At 36.3% G+C, this 17,499-nt stretch overlaps 1 protein-coding gene across 6 annotated transcripts in view; it reads right to left on the bottom strand.

Moving 5' to 3' along the window:
* Nucleotides 1–17,499, bottom strand: part of PAM (peptidylglycine alpha-amidating monooxygenase) — a 141,357-nt gene that overhangs the window by 14,093 nt on the left and 109,765 nt on the right. For 5 of the 6 annotated variants that reach the window (XM_021380517.1, XM_021380515.1, XM_021380514.1 and 2 more), the window contains 4 exons: nt 9,652–9,781; nt 1,569–1,685; nt 940–1,012; nt 205–412 (listed from right to left, as the gene is read on the bottom strand). In XM_021380517.1, coding sequence (XP_021236192.1) covers nt 205–412; nt 940–1,012; nt 1,569–1,685; nt 9,652–9,781 — 528 coding nt within the window. Of the gene's footprint in view, nt 1–204; nt 413–939; nt 1,013–1,568; nt 1,686–9,651; nt 9,782–14,051; nt 14,355–17,499 lie in introns of all 6 variants that reach the window. The other variant, XM_021380518.1, reaches the window with a different exon arrangement.

The following is a 17,499-nucleotide window of genomic DNA, read 5'->3' on the forward strand; positions in this document are numbered from 1 at the left end:
TAAATACCCATAACAACTAGCAGAATAAACAGGAGAAACGTGGAATCCAGTGAAAAAGGAAAAAATTCAACCGAGGCCTTGAAGGTATGATGGTAACAGAGATTTACAATTTTTAAAAAATGAGAGTAATAACATCAGCAATTTCACAGCTCACGATAACATTAATTGACAGCAGCGCATCAGTGAAGTACCAAGCACTCTAACCTTCTCCCCACTGCATGATGTACACTCCACTTGGAGAGAACTGAACGATTCGGCTGTTGCAGTAGCCATCAGATATGTAAATGCTGCCAGTGATTGGGTCCACAGCCACATCAGTTGGTTGACAGAAATGACTGTTGTCACTGCCTGGCTGCAGAGCCACTCCAAGGATCAGCAATGGTTCTTTTGCATCTGCTCCCAGTTTGAAAACCTTTTTAGTCAATGGGAAAAGAGAAGATGTTGAAGTAAGAAGAGGGATGACTGCCAACGAGAAATATATATATTATTCTGCAGAGAAGAAATGCATATACTAAGCGCAACCTTAACATTTTGATTATGAGAGCTACTATCTGCTTTATAACAGTTTTGATTCTGAGAAATTACTTCTTAACACATAAATATCCCATGAGTACAACAAACAAACTAGTTGTACATTCTGAGTTGGAATGCACAAGAAAATTGACAAGCAAAGATTTAGCAGAAAAAAATCTGTTTTCTTTTAAAAGAATCTGTTTTCAAACAGGTATTTTTATTTCTGAATATTATGTTCAAATTACCCCACACAGCTATATTCCATGAAGGCCACAGAGGCCAAGTTCTGTGGGATTATTCTTAATGTTTGTCTTAATAGACCTATTTAAATACTTTACATCATAAGTTCACATAAATCTTGAAGAAAGCAAACAAAGAAAAACGGCAAATTACTAAAGTCCAGTTATTACAACTTCACAAGTGTACCTGATGGAGAGCTACATCAGTGACCCAGTAGTTACCATCTTTATCTATACTCAAACCATGTGGTAAATAAAATCTGCAAACATAAATGTAGAAGAATCAAGTTAAAAACTTCTTTTGAGAAAAAATGACGTAAAGTAGATTTGAAGATTTCATTTTTTAATCATGAAATAGTAATATGTTTATCTTAATACATAAAAAATAATTATCAATTGATAAAGTACCACTCTACAAACTAATAACCTGTTAACATTTGACAAAAAAAGATAACAGTAAAGAATTTTCTTTACAAGAGTGTCTCAGATTTGGAATTTGCTTTCTCTGTTTTCTCAGTCAGGCTAACATTTAGTAACTTTGAAGAAAATGCACAACACTTTGCATTTCTGCTAATCTGACTGGTAAGTTAAATACCTACCAGTTAAATAAATTGGTAGAAAGCAGATGCAGTAAAGAAGGTAAATAATTTGGATTATTTGCTGATTAAAAAAACACAAAAAACTCAAGAGGTTATAATCACACAATGGGATACAAACAGGCATGTGAAAATGGGGACTTCTGGGGCTAAAACATACAGAAATGTTAACAGTTCTATTAATAAAGGCAACAAACTCCACACAAACCACAAAACTTACAGATTTTTGCCCGTGGAATGCAGCAGCTTTGCATTACTTGGATTCAGAACAAGAATTGTGTTTTGTTCAATCGGTCCAAGTCCTCTTTGTTGATAAACAAATTTGGTGTCAAAAGAACTACACAAAAACATTGGAATACAAAGCCGGTATTAGAACAGACCAGTGGTGACAAGTACACATGAAAACTTAAAGACGGGTTTTATATTTTAATTCCAGTGGGGGCGACTTGACTTTTTTTTTAATTTATTTTTAGTAAGTCTTATTTTATTATTGTATGATCATAAGAGCTCTAATGTTGGGATGTCTGCATTTCCTACTAAGGTACCACAAGGAACACCAAACCAACTCAGCAACAATTAAGGATAATTCTAAAGCAAGCTAGCAAACAAAAAAACTTATTGTTGTTGGTTTTTGTTGCTTTTTTTTCTTTGCTATGGCAAATAAAAATAATGTAGTCTAGGTAAAGTCATAGTTAATCACCAGGGCATAACTACCAGTATGAACCGATGTGTATGTATATATATATATATATATATATATATATATATATTTCTCTTACCTCCACAGATCCACACACAATTTTCAAAGTACATAGAATTATTAATAAAAAAAATTTAAACAAATACAACATTACTATGTATTTTGGACATTAAGAACCAGAACTGATTAGCATCCCAGAATATATGTAATGTATATATGTATAAAGAATAAAAAAAATTAGCTGTTTGTGCCCCTACAGAGAAGCTGGCTATTCCTTTAACCTGTTAAAATGCATTCAGCCTTCAAATGCTCTGTTTACCTTCATTAAAACACTGTTCAGTTTCTAAATGTTAGAAAATGGTACATGATTAGGGACAAAAAATGTTAATAAATGACATGCTCTTCCCTCCTGTCTTATATTTTTAAACCGTTTTTTAATCTCCCTAAGAGAAACCCAGCTACGACTGATGTGACTTGGTAAACAAAAACATATTTTGTAGTCGCAGACAAGGCAATGAATAAAGCTATTAAGGCTTTAAATTCCATAGTCCTAACAGCCTAGTCTCTCTTTAATATTAAATATTCATATGTCTTGAATTTTCAATGTGAAAAAGCAATACTGGCTTCATTTATAACCGGTAAAACCTGCAAAATAATGCATTCAAGTTTATGTACAGACTACAATTAAAAAATAGTGTTTAGATATCATCTTTATGTATGCTAACTATCTGCAGCTACTTATTTATCGGCTGACAAAAATCAATACATCCTTTTCACTGGGAACAATCATGCATAAAATGTTACTAAAACTCTCTGCAGAGCCCTTCCCAAACACTTGGTGAGATGCACAGGATCACAAAATGTAAGGTTGGCATGGTCCTGTGGGTCCATTTGGTCCCACCCCGGCTCCAGAAAGGCCACCCAGAGCAGGGTGCCCAGGCTCATGTTCAGGTGGCCTTCTGAAGGTCTCCAGGCCTCACAGCCTGGACCTGTGCCAGTGCTCCACCACCCACGCAGCACATAAGTGCTTCCTGATGGTCAGAGCGAACCTCCTGTGCTCCAGTTTGTGCCCACTGCCTCTTGTCCTGCCCCTGGTCACCACAGAAAAAAAGCCTGGCTCTGTCATCTCTGTACTCACTATTCAGGTATTTCTAGATGTTGATAACCAGTAAGCCTTCTCCAGGCTGAATAGCCCTAGCCCTCTCAGCTGCCTCATACAGGGGTATACTACAGTCCCTTCATCATCTTCACATACAGCACTTCAGGTGTGGCCTCACCAATGCTGAGCAGAAGAGAAAGGTTACAGCTTTAGAAATGCTAGCAATAATTTGCCTAATGCAGCCAATTAGCCTTTATAGCAGCACAGGGTGATGGCTCACGCTCAAGGGTAACACTACTGGCACACACACCCTACTGATGTTCATTTGCTTTTTTGATGATGGCTTGACAGTTTTTGCTTTATTCCTTATCATTATTGACAGTAATCATCTGTGACAAGCTCTCTTGGTTTTAAGCAATCAGTAAAAAAAAACAAAAAAAACCAAACACAACAAAATCTCCCAAAAGGCCCACCTCACATTTCAGTAAACAGCAGGGGCCCAACAATCTGATACTCCAAAAAATTCCTGCAGGTATTGATGACCACTGGAAAATCAACTGTTCAGACAGAACTAATCTTTGGCAGCAGTACAGTAGTTTCTAATGTGCTTGTCTAATGTTAAATCTTTATGTGTGCGCGCAAAGAATTAGGTTTGGGGCCAAGAATCTTATTCCTGCCATCCACAGCTGCATGATAGATGCTTGTTTGCTACCTATTTATCCTTGCTAAAATGTTTTATTTTTTCCCATATTAATGGATACGAGTGAAAACAGCTGAAGCTCAAGCTCTGTGGAAGCTATTATTATTAATCAGCACAGCTAATCACAGAAGAGAATCTTAGAGACGGTACATATTCTACAAAAACAACAGCAACAACAAGAAAACATGATTCTATCTCTTTGCAGAACTGACTAGCTAGACAGCTTAAAAAACTGATCAACTTTCCTTATTATTATTCTGGATCCTAGGAACAGTCCTGTCCAGAATTCTAAGCATTCCCTGTTAGAAACTACTCAGCTCTTCTGGGAATGGAGTGCTTTCAGCATAAATATGACACTGTAACTCCCTGTCAAATATTCCTTTCTACGAGTATGACTAGCATGCTACAGAGTCGCTCTTTCTAGGGCTTAAGACCATTTTACAAGGTAGTCAGTGTTTTTATTTGATAAATGGGAATAAAAAATACTGTTAGTTTAAATAAAAGAAAAAGCAAACAAAAGAAGTGAACACCTTAATATTAAACATCATATTGCTCTGCTCCCATCATGGTTTTCTAATAGGTTCTGCAGTTTCATATCAAAGGACAACTAAAACATGCTGAATGTCACAACTTCAAACTCCAATACAATTTCACAGCTATTTTTCTGCTTCTCAGCTGGACACTTCATACTAATACAAACAATTCAGTACTACATCTGATGTCTTTCTAGTGTGCTATGTATTAAGCTTAGACAGACCACTGGACCTCATAACCCTTCAAAGTATAACCTAGAGCTCTACTCTTAGTCAATATCCATGCACTGTGCTCAGCCTAAATTAAACCTACCTACCTTGTCAAGAATGCAGTAAGGATGTCCAAGAAAAATTTTATATTCTTTACTATGTTTTTTATAATTTGTTCACACAGTCAATCCTTTTTCATCACAAAATCAAAAAACTTTCAAATGATTCATTGTTCAGCCAGCTGAATAGTTTCATCTTCTTTTTGAATTGCACACTGCATATAGCATGAAAGACAAAACTGAAAACAGTATGTGCTAAGAGAACATGAATAATTTAAAGGGATTATTATTATTTTATTTTTTAAACTATGCCAAGAAAGAACTAAGAGCCACTGAAAAGCTGCAACTATATTATAGGACTTGTCATTGTGTGTTTCTGCACTCCAAAAGCAGACTAAAGTTGCCTTATAACACAGTGCAGACCATTCATTCAGCTATATTTAGTTGAACGAGGATCTAGCTTTTACAGCATGTATTAATAATGCACTGGAAACATTTGTGCAGTTCCTAATAGCTTCCTAACAGACTTTTTTTTTTTTTTAATTTGTTCCTGTACTATGCTGGTGAAGCACTAAAATAGAAAAAATCTGAGCTTTCAGGCTCAATTCATCATGTTTATGATTTGCTAACGAATATTATACTCAATTACTTGGGTATTTACTGCTATAATGATAAACATTAACTTCCAAGTTAACTTCTTATCCCTCCACATACAAAAGCTGTGATAATTCCCCTTCAAAGAAAAGTTTAGACTCCTTTTCAATGAAAGATAAGAACACAGCACAATGCATGCAAGGATCCTCAAACCATTTAGTATGCCCATACCTGAAAATAAAAAAGGAAGCTCACTGGCTGAGCACGCAAAAGTATGCAGCTTTTCTGTGATGTGAAATTGTGTTGTGCCAGGAGCTGGACTGGGTGACCCTAATGGGTCCCTTCTGACTTGGGATTTATGATTCTATAAAGATATGGAGCAACTACTTAACTTCAGTCATGTTCTGAAGTCATACTAGGTTGTCCTGTTTTCAGCTGGGACAGAGTTGATTTTTCCTTTATAGTGTCTGGTATGATGCTATGTTTTGGCTTTAGATGAAAAACAATGCTGATAACACACTGATGTATTAGTTGCTGTTGAGCAGCGTGGCATAGAGCCAAGGATGTCTCAGCTTCTCATGCTGTCTTGCAAGTGAGAGGTCTGGGGGCACAAGGAGGTGGGAGGGGACAGAACCAGGACAGCTGACCCACACTGGCCAAGGGGATATTCCATACCACATGACATCATGCGAAAGAAACCTTGAAAAATGGTGAGGAGTTGGCTGGGGGAAGCAGGGACAGCTGCTGCTTCGGGACTGGCAGGGCATCAGTTGGCAGGTGGTGAACAACTGCTTGTGTATCACTTGTTTTGTATGTATGTATATACACACATATAAGATAATACAGAGTATATAAGATGACAGTAATGATAACTACACACATTTTTTTTTTCTTCCTTTTCTGTCATAGTTTTTATCTTAATCCACTTTGTTTTAGTTTTTTTCTTTTTGATTCTCTTTCCTATCTCCCTGGAGGAAGCGCTGGGAAGAGGGGTGGTGGTGAGAGAACGCACATCACATATGGTGATGAACTCCCTCCTGGGTTAAACTGTAACACAGGTTTGCAGAAGTTTTAGCCTATTTAACCTGAGTATTCCTAACAGCATGAGATTTCTTAGCTATTGATCAACTATGCTCCACAAGACAAAACCACCTGTGAACAAAACCCCTTTGAAATGATTTGTATTTCACACACAGGTAGCTTCATGGAAGGCACATAACCAGCTTCACTTATTGACAGTTCCTCTTGTATCTTGGTTGCATATCTGGGATTTAATACTTTAATATTAAGACTATTTAATATTAAGACTTTAATAAGTCTTACCTTACTCCAACCTCAATTCCTGCACTATGGAAAATATGGGAAGCCTCCGTAACGAACTAATGTGCAGATTAGCATGCAATATTTTACCATTACCGTATGGACAGAATTGGAACATTTCAGACAAGACTCAGGACCATTAACAATTAAAATAAAGGACCTTCTTAAATTCTCTTTTAGCCAGTAGCTAATAGGTATTAGTTAGTTCAAGGCTGACTACACAGTGGCACTCAAAGAGCAAATATGATGTCACGTACTGGAAAAGAAAGAAGGATGGAACAGAAAAAGCACTTCTAATTCATAACCTTGAAGCACAGTCCCTTCTGCCCCATCTCATAAAGTAAGAACTGGGAAATCATAGAAAGACGACAAGAATGACACAATTATTTTGATGCAATGGAATATTAATTATATTAGGCCACTGAACTTGGAAATGAGGTAACTGGTGGGGACCATAAAGAAGAAGCAGAAACGAGAAGTCATGAGAAGACGAATTAAAAATGACTGTACTTGTTTGCAAAAGGAAACTAAACAATACTGAATGACGTGCTTAGGTAGCAGATACAGTACTTTTACAAAACTGACTTTCCCACACAGTGGGCAACAGTCAAACTCTAGAATTCACTGACAAAGGTGTAAAGGTTTTACAGGGATTCCTAAGCTATAAGCTGGTACACTTGTTGAGGGGGTAACTCCCTACAGCTACAGAACATAAATCATTGTTTCTGGGCAGTCCCCATAATATCAGGCTGCAAATACTCAGAATATGTGCAATGGCTGCTGTCTAGGACTGGACTGAGTTAAGAGAATCTTTTGTACAACCCAGTACAGTTATTAGATACATCAATAGATTTCAGACCTATGCCAATGCCTCACCACTCTCTGAAAAAATATTTTTTTCCTTGTATCTGATCTAAAACAACCCTGTGACAGTTTAAAACCACTGCCCCTTGTTCTGTCACTAAAGGCCTTAGTTAGAAGTCTTTCTCCACCTTTCTTACAAACTGTTTTCATACACTGAAAGACCACAATAAGGTCTCACCAGAGTGCTCTTTTTTCTAGGCTGAACAACTCCTACACTCATTGCCTCCCTTCACAGGAGAGGCGCTCCAGCCCTCTAATCAGGCCCCACCTCAGGACCTGCTGTAACAGGTCCATGTTTGTCTCGTGATTAGCCCCAGAGCTGGATTTAGTACTGCAGCTGGGGTCTCATGAAGGTGGAGTAAAGGGACAGAATTGCCTCCCTCAATCTGCTGGCCAACACTCTTTTGAAGCAGCCCAGGATACAGTTGTCTTCCTGGGCAGCAGCAAATTGCCAGCTCATGTTTCAGTTTTTCATCCACTGCTTTACTGAGGCCTTTCTCAGAAGAGCTGCTCTCAATTATTTCATCACCTCATCTACACCGATGTCTTGGATTGCTGCAGCCCAGGTGCAGCATCTTGCACTTTCTTGAACTTCAGGATGTTCACACAGGTCCAATTCTCAAGATTCTCAAGGGCCCTCTGGATGGCACCCCTTCTCCTGTAAAAGGTCAACTGCACCACTCAGCTTAGTACCATCTGCAAACTTGATGACGGTGCACTCAATCCCAGTACCTATGTCAAATAATTTAGATATTAAACAGTACTGGTCCCAGCACGGATATCCAAGGAACACCATTCATTAATGGTTTCAGTTTGGACACTGAGCCACTGGCTTTAAATCTTTGGATAAGGCCATCCAGCCAATTATTTATCCATCTAAATAGTCAATTCATCAAACTTTAAGTTTAAACTCTGTAGGCTTTCTAAACACTGATTTGTCTCATATTCCCGTTTTTTATTCTGGGCTTGAGTACACCTCAGTTGCCAGAATCCCAAAAACATACATTACAGAAGTGAGAAATGAATAGAACTACCAGTTTATTTACAAATGTTTTCTCAGTACTTTCTTCAGTGACACAAAGAGAAGAATTTGTGTTCATCTGTAGAATGATGAGGGAAAAAAAAAAATCAATACCAGCATTTACTTGAAGAGGGCTGCTTGAAATTGCAAGCATGCGTCACTCTTTCAAATTTGTCTGTATCTATATACACTTGAGCTGGAGAGATCACAGGTACAATGCACAAGAACAGAAATCATTGCCTGATCTTCTCCATTATGTTATTCAGCTTTTACCCATAGGATCATATTCTAAGCATCATTTTACTGTAAGGTTTAGAAAGCTGCTCCTCTGATTTTTGAAAAATATGTTAAAACAAAGGAACTGAAAAAAAAAACAAAACCTACTGCTTAGCCTTACAGTTACATACATGGAAAAGAGAGGCTTTGAAAAATTAGAAAAGCAAATTCACTACCAAAATTCTGTTAAAAGCTATTATTAATTACTTCCAGTGTTCTGGTACAATTTGATGCAGATTTTGCACCTACAGTTCGATATGCTGTTTAAAAGTGAAAGACAGCATTATGTAAAGAGGGACACTATACTCCATTTGGAATGTTCTGTGCTAAGATAATATACCTTTGGGTGTATTAAACTAAAGAGTGGCTTTTTTTTTTCTTTTTGAGATGACACTAGTTTTTAAGTCAGTAATGAAATTGTGTTCTGAGCAAGTTCTCTTTAACAAGCCTTTTTTTTTTTTTTTTTCCCCTCAGATGCACTCAATTCAGATGCACTGAAGCTAGCTCTGCACGTCTTAAACCTAGGTATTAAGAACATTGTACCTTTCTGAAATACCATTCTCCCAGGCTAGTTAATCCAGCCAACGACATGGAGAAGCAGAGATAATTATTTTAAGTGAAGATCACACTAATTTGGTTATACAGCTTTGGGATCTAATGTACAATGATCTTAATCCTCAGAGACATGTTCTTACTGTCTAAGGATCTAGCAACCCCATAAATGACACTTGTCAGTCACCAGCTCTGAGTCTTCTCAAGGCACTTTCAAAGCCAAAGAGCTGAATCTTAAATAGTAAAGGATCTGCACAAAAAGCTGAATCTTAAATAGAAAGGGTCTGCAATCTATTTTGTTTCTTCAAGAAGATACTCAAACAGCACACACCAATTTGATCTTTTAACATGTAATTCAGCAAAGTGTCTACTTACTTTTCATCCCAAATATGATCACCTCTGTGGAAGACAACTAGGTTATTTTCAGGGTCCAGAGCCAAACCAGAAACTTGGCCTAGTTTGAGGTCTAACCCTGGCCAGTCCACAGCCTCTTCTACGTGGAAATCTGATCAAAGAAACAAAGGAAAGACATTAATGCAGCGTATTTATAAAAAAAAAAGAAAATATAAAACTGGTAAACTGGAGTGTTTGATACTGTATGGATATTCCCTTACATGCATAATTTTCATGAACGCACTGGAATTGCATTCCAAGCATAATTTTATCACAGTAAAGCATGCACAAACACTGGTATCCTGTCATATGCAGGAACACAGAAATTTCAAAACTACTTTTGGCTTCAATCTTCTATTTCTTATAAGCATATAGGTACACAGATTCTAGATGTCCGAGGAGCTCTGTAAATACTTTCTAACACTGATCAATTACAGAAACACAAAACTGCTGTCCAAAAAAAATTATATATATAATTATATAAGGTATATATAATATATATATATACTATATAATATATAAATTTATATATATAATATTACAGGCATGAATAGGAAACAGATGTCTAACTCTGATGAAAGAAATGAAGAGGATAAGATCTGTCATTGCTTATAAATTAGGACACTATTAAGAACAAATGCCGGGCAGTTTTTGAGAAACACAAATCTTGTCTTCACGCTAAATCAAAAGTATAGGGATTAGGCAAGTGAACCACTACCAAGAAGTTGGATACTTTCTGCATTTTTCTTAAATTGTAAAACTCCTCAATGAAGGGAGTAAAATATAGCTGTAACTTTAAGATTAATATTAGAAATGTAAAAAGACGTTTGCTTCAATCTCTGTTTATGTAAAGACAGACTGACTGATTAAAGGCTTGAATGGAGGAAGTATAAAATCTGGAAAAATTGCAGAGTGTTGACTAAGAGGATTAATTTCTCACAAATGAAGTGCTTAATATGCAATTAGAAAGAGGCTGGCTTGCATTGCTGTTGCATTATGAAATAAAAAATGAGACAGAACACTATCCCCAAAATCTTCAGATCACAACCTCTGCAACTTGATAAGCATAACCGTCACTTCCTTAATACTGGGAAGAGATGCTGTTTGAAGAGTAACAGCAAAGATGTAGATGACGGAAAACAATTTCCTGCAATCTACTGCAGGAAAAGAGAAAACTAGTGCTGAAACCTAACTCAGACTAAGAGATATTTTACCTCTGTAGTTTCAGATAACTGAGTATCTTACGGAGAAACCAAGGCAAATTTGAGACCATCTGCAGTGAACACAATCAAGCAACTGCAAAATAACAGATTCTATTCTAGTCTGTAGTAGTTTTATTATGAAAAAAAAGCTTCAAGCTAAAAGAAGAACTGTTGAGAAAAAATTCAAAAAATATTCAAAAAACCCACAGTACTTCTGTGCAGTACAGCTCATGAACAGCATGCACAGTGCCAGGTATGCTTGACTATAACAGGACACTAGGGTTTTGAAAGGAATAAAAAGATGCAAATCCAGTGTCACTTGTTCATCCCATATCAAAGTGATCTTGCACGAAACTTACGTACATTTAATGTTTCGATGTTTCTTGATCACTAAGACTTTTCAAAAAAATCTAGAAACTCTGAAAGTCTAAACACAGAAACATATTTTGGTCTTTGTAAAATTCAGTTTCCCAAAAGTCATATACTACAAAATACAAAATTTTATTGTTCTTTTTGAAGGACTAAAAGATTTCTGATAGATAAAAACAATAAAATAATAAAATCATTTAGGTTGAATATGACCTTAAAGAGTCTTCATCACAAGAACTTCGCTTTTTCTTACCATTTTTCAAAATTCATTTATTATGCTTTTTTTGCCCTTTACAAGTTTCACACAGGAAGAGCTCTTATGAAGCTGTATCTTAAATGCAACTACTTTTTCTTAGAAAAGCCTGCATGCTAAATTTGTACTTCATACATATGGGACTGTTATTAATTCCCTACAAAAGCAGCCCACAGACCAGTTACATGTGAAACCAAACAATGACTTATACCCATTAAAATGACTTAAATATACAGTTATGCAATCACTGGTTTTGTTGTAGATGTGATTTCTAAACTGAGGATCAGATCATCTGCATGGTAATTCTTTTGATTCAATAAAATAATTAAGAATTAAACACACTTCCAAAATGCAAATCAACTTCTAACCTCCCTGGAATTGAAAGGATAAAGCCTCTATTGATCAGTAAAATTGCAACTTACTCTCCATGAACCCTTGGTAGGTCTTAACTTTACAAATTTTATCCATTCACTTCATTTATTCCCTGCCACCATAGCTGTCACCTACGTTTTGAAAAATGTAAGCAAGCACTTCAGAAGGAGTATTAAAAAAATGGAAAATCATACTGTTAGCCATAATTAGAAGATGTAATTGTGCTGTTGCAGTGACGTGGAACAACCTGACTGACCAGTGAACAGTCACAGAGTAATAATAGTGCAGGGCGAGCAGTACCATAAGCTTATAGACATAATATTTACAACAACCTTACTTACCTGGTCAACAGGAGTTCCACATCAGTCACATGTTAAAAAATAGAATATTTGGCAAGACTAAAAATATTAAACTTTTATAATTCTGGTAATTGTTAAACAGTTAAATGAAATGAATGCTATAATTTAGCAGAAGCCACAGTCTTCTCCTAATGAGTAGAAAATTTTTAATTCAATGTAACAATTTTATGAAGGGTGTGATGGTACTTTTCATCAAATAATCACAACTTAAAGACCCTTTGCAATCCACTTCTTTCTCTGTTAGAGAAAAAGCTGTCAAAGAAGCAAGGTTTTGTTCTTTAACGCGTGTAGAACCAGAACAAAATCTACATGTGATTAGACTTTATTGCACTAAAAATTTTACCAAAAGATGGCGCTGACAGCTTCTGCTGTTCAGAATTTCTGTAATTAGCAGTATCAGAAACACTGGAAAAGGATGCTAACATCATTTCAGTTCTGCTTTATCTCAGAATTGCACCATTTAGAAGTCCATTTATTAGTGCTGCACCAACATGTTCCCCTCAGATAAATACAGAGCAACTAAAGCAGCAGAGCCAACACTTTCTACAGTCAGAATTAATGCCATATGGTGTTGCAAATACGGTATTTATTCAGTTTGCTGACACTCCTTCATCTGAATTAGTTAAAGAATTTTCCAACCCTTTTTTCTTCTACACATCACATCATTCTGAAGTTAACAAAACGGTTTTGCAGAAATATATACACGTTACCTTTCTGATCATTTCATTCCAGTGTTGCTCATGGAATCATTTATGTTTAACACTTGGTTAGGCACATGACAATATCCCAACTGTTTTTTTTTTTTTTTTTTTTTTTTTTTTTTTTTTTTGCCTCTAAGCTAATAGTTTGACAGGCTTTCATTTAACCAGCTGGAATAACACAACACTGGAAAGGCCTCATCTTTGGCTTTCCATTTAATACATACCCAGAACTGTGCTGAATTTGAATACTATAACAAAAGCTCACATAACACTACATTTTGAATAAAGAATCAAATGAATGATGTATAATTGTATACAACAGTACTTCGAAACATCAAGCTCGTTGGTTGCAACATAAAAGCAAGCATGTGCTGCTCCAACTTACGCATACAAATGACTTCCATGCATACATATCAGTTTCTTTTATAAGACACTGATCACATGCTGCATTACCTGGCTTTCCACATTAGCAAAACTAAGCACAAACACAGAGACAAAAACACAAGTAAAACAAACACAACACTTCCAAGGTTTCTGCTGTCATAGAAACCTGAAGGGAATTAATTATAATCCTAGTATAATGAAACAGCCTGTCCAGGAATATTAGGATACCCAAAGCCAATTTGTAATGAATATTTTACTTCTGAAGACTTTTTCATCATTAACTACCACTCTTTTGGAATGAGAGAAAAACAGCTGATGGAATTACAGCATGAATCTCAAAATCTTGTGTCTGACAAACCAAAGTAAATCCGGAACCTCAAAGTACAGTGGTTATCTCAGTGACTGCTTCAGAGTAATTAACTGTATTAAGACAACTCCCCACTCCTGGTGATTACTACGTACTTTCGGTTTTAGCCTGTTTAGCATTATTTACATAAAATCTTCAAGTCTTAAAATTGGAAAAAAACCTCTACAATCCAAACAGTACCAGCATTGTTTTTCTCACATGGAGGGGGAAGAAACCAATGAAACCCCTCTCAAAAAAAGGCAGAATATTTCCATAATTGGGAAAGCTGTTATCTAAAATACTTCCAGGAATCAACTGATATTCCCTTCAGATTTGCTAATGTGGATCACAGCTCTTACATTGCATTTCACTGTACAAAATTAACCCCTAACCCACCTCCTGTATTTTCTTTTTCCCAGCTTCCCTCACCATGCTTAGGCTGCTGTAAAGGGAACTGTTTGTTTTCTGGTGGCCTCAAGGTAGACTCTAGTCTGTGAAATTTGTGGATTCTGTCTCTGACAAGAATAGTACTGTCCCTCTCGTGATTTGTGATCTCTCTGGCAAGGTCCTTCTTTTGGACTACATTAGCAATCTCAGCTACAAGATCTGATTCTGCCTTTTCTGTAGGGTTTTGCTTATGCATGTGAACAACATCTTCCCTTTCTCCTAGCAGCCTGGAAAGCAGTGAATAGAAATCACCTGTACAGAAAAGAGAAAAGAGGAAAGGAGGAAAAAAACCCAAAACAACAATTATAGCAGATCATATAGTTTTAGAAAATTTCAGCAAAGCACATGTAACATAAGTTATTTAAACAGTCAGTAGTAGCATTAGAGGGAATTGTGTCTCAGGAATTCAATGAGCCAAGCCTGAGGTATGAAAAAATGATGCCAATTCATTACAATCTTTTATTTATGCATAGAAGTCTACTTATACCTCACATTTTAGCATCCAAAACTTGTTACTCCTGTACATATGTCCTTGGGGAGAAGAAAAGGGGTATATATAGTAATAATACTATTTATCTAGATTTGAGCAATTACCTAGAACTGCAGGTTACTGCTGACTTACTCTGTTTTTATATAACAGAGGTGTAAAAACTCTATAGTTATTCACTTATAAAGACAATAATACGCAGTCACAATACATATCAAAATACACTCCTCTGAAATCTGTCACCACATAAGGAGCTTAGTCTGAAAGAGAACAAAGCTTCACAACTGCAAACAGATTCCATATAGCACACAGCAGAAAGAAGACTCATAACCAAAACGCAGAGTGGTCTACTAAATATTCCTGTACTAATTCAGTCTGGGTTTTGCCCTTCCCTTCCCTGCAAATAAAAATGGACCTCAGCCACAGATTCAGCTGGTAATGCATGGAACAATATTATCCTGTTTACAGTCATTCCTACAGCTTTCTTAGACAAGCATTTCAGTAAATTCCAGAACAGCTCAAAGGACACGACCCAAAATTAAGTATGCGAAGTCCACAAGAACAATTTTCTTCGAAAAGCATTCAAGCCATCCAAATTGTTTTGGTGAAGGCCATTTTCAATCTTTTGGTGGGATTTAATAAAAATGATGACAAATGTATATCCTATGAACCAAGAGGTACTCAACTTGCTCACGTTTACTGTGTAAAGTACCTTGGCTACCAGAAACAATGATCAGTTCTGCTATGAACAACAGATGCTACACTATTTGAATAGAGTCATTCAATACACATATAGATTCGATTCAAACAAGTATACTTCTATTTCATTTTAAGAAAAAATCACCCAATGAAAAATTTGCATTATTTCATACACATCTCAGGGTATAAAAAGTATTATTTAGATAAGAAAAACTGTAACTATTGCAGCTTTCACCAAGAAATCAGGTGACATAAAAATCTGGAAATTATGTCTTTTGAAAAAATCCTTAAGAGGATCTGTCATATTTATAAACAGTCCTACTTCAGTGATTTTGAGTAGCGCTCTACTCAGTGTCCTTGCAAACTGAATATCCCAGGTGAAAATTCCTGTCAGAAAATAATTACTGAAGTAACAGGGCCAATTTCAAAGAAATTAAATTAACAAAGCAAATTAGGTAAGAGAAAAAACTGCTATTCAAAAAATATGAGTTATTTGCTTCAAATACAATTATGGAGCTTGAATGCTTCATAACCCTAATTATGTCATTCAACTAGTCCAACTACTAATTGAGAACAAACCCAGACATTGATATAATGGAAACTTTGAACAAAGACCATATTTACTGTAAGAAACTTCCATAATTATGTTAATCAGGTTCAGTAGCCTCTAAAAGCATCCAGGACTTGGTGATGATGCAGGAACACATCTGGAATTCCCTTTACATAGAAACATGTGGTATTAATATGGTTTTCATTAGCCTTAACTATATGTTTCCACCATTTTAGAAATTAAACAAAGTTCCTAAGTACAAACATTTTGATTTTACTCATGGATGAAAGGAGACCTGTAGATGAGAAAAGTCTGCTGACTTCTTTTTAAGCAATCATTTCCAAAGGAGAGGACTGAATGGTAAAAGCAGCGTTCTTGATGCGTTGATACAACTGTTAATAACCTCCCCAAACCACCAAGTCTGGTGCTTCTCCATAACTTTTAAAAGCAACTTCAGTGTACCTTCTTAGTTCTGTATCAACAGTTAGTTCAGTTGATTTATTTGCTTGTATCTCTTGGTTGCAGTAAGAACAACAATGCATTACAGTTCATACAAAGGTTTCATATTCCAAACTCACAACTCATACACTCATTCTTTTCAAACGAACAAGTTGTCAGGCTTCCTGCTTTTGCCACAGACATTGCATTCTAACTCTAATGTGCAATACTTGATATAGAAGAATTAACTGACTTTCTAAAACAGCAGGCCTGAAATCTTGCTTATTTGTTGACACTTTTATACTACTTACAGTATTTACAAAGGAGAAAGGATGTCTACAGATTTGAGTGGGAAGAACTGAAGATTCCTGGTTACTAAGTGTAACCAACTCCTCTCTGAATTTCACATATTTGCATGGAGGCCCTGTATTATCTGGAACCAGACTTTTTCAGCTTTACAAACCACAGGCAGACTGCAATCAATTTGACAGAAGCATCATTTTAAGAAGTTGTTCAGTATTCACTACAGATAACTTGCAAAGAGTAGACTTCTTGTCTCTGATTAACAGTTGGATCTCAGCAAAGAAATATCCAGTAAATGTCAAAAGAATAACTAATGTTTTTATTTCACAGCTGTTTTGTACTAGCCGGAACAGCTGAAGGATGTTGCTTGTCTGAAGATACTCAGTGGGAAAGAACACCAGCAAGGTACACCATATTATTTGTTTGATTTTGTCTGAGATGAGACCATGTGACCTTCAGAGCATCTGTGCACGAGTAGAAGACAACTGGATGAAGGCACAGTGTGTTCTTGTCGAGATAACTGAAGCCTAACATGAATAATTTTTTTCCTTCCAATACTCCATGCAGAGTCAGGGAAGTTGACTGACTAGGCTAGTTTCAGAGAGGATACCCGCATGCACTTCTTACGTTTAAGCTTCTACTTAACACAGCATGAGATAACTGACTACAAATAACCAGTTTAATTGGTTCTAAAGGAAGTGAGGATCTTAAAACCAACATCTACAGAACAACAAAAAAAAAAATTCAGAAACATAGTACAGTAAGTTTAACCTTAAGTTCTATGTCAGTTTGATGCTAGCAACAGAACTGGACCTGACCCGTTTGGAGGGCTGAATTAGTTGAACATAATAAAACAGTTTAGTATGTTAAGTTTATTACGTTGACCACAACAGCCTGGATAGAAATCCTGATGGTGCTGA

Source organism: Numida meleagris, chromosome Z, assembly GCF_002078875.1.
Source record: "Numida meleagris isolate 19003 breed g44 Domestic line chromosome Z, NumMel1.0, whole genome shotgun sequence".
Classification (NCBI taxonomy): Eukaryota; Metazoa; Chordata; class Aves; order Galliformes; family Numididae; genus Numida; species Numida meleagris.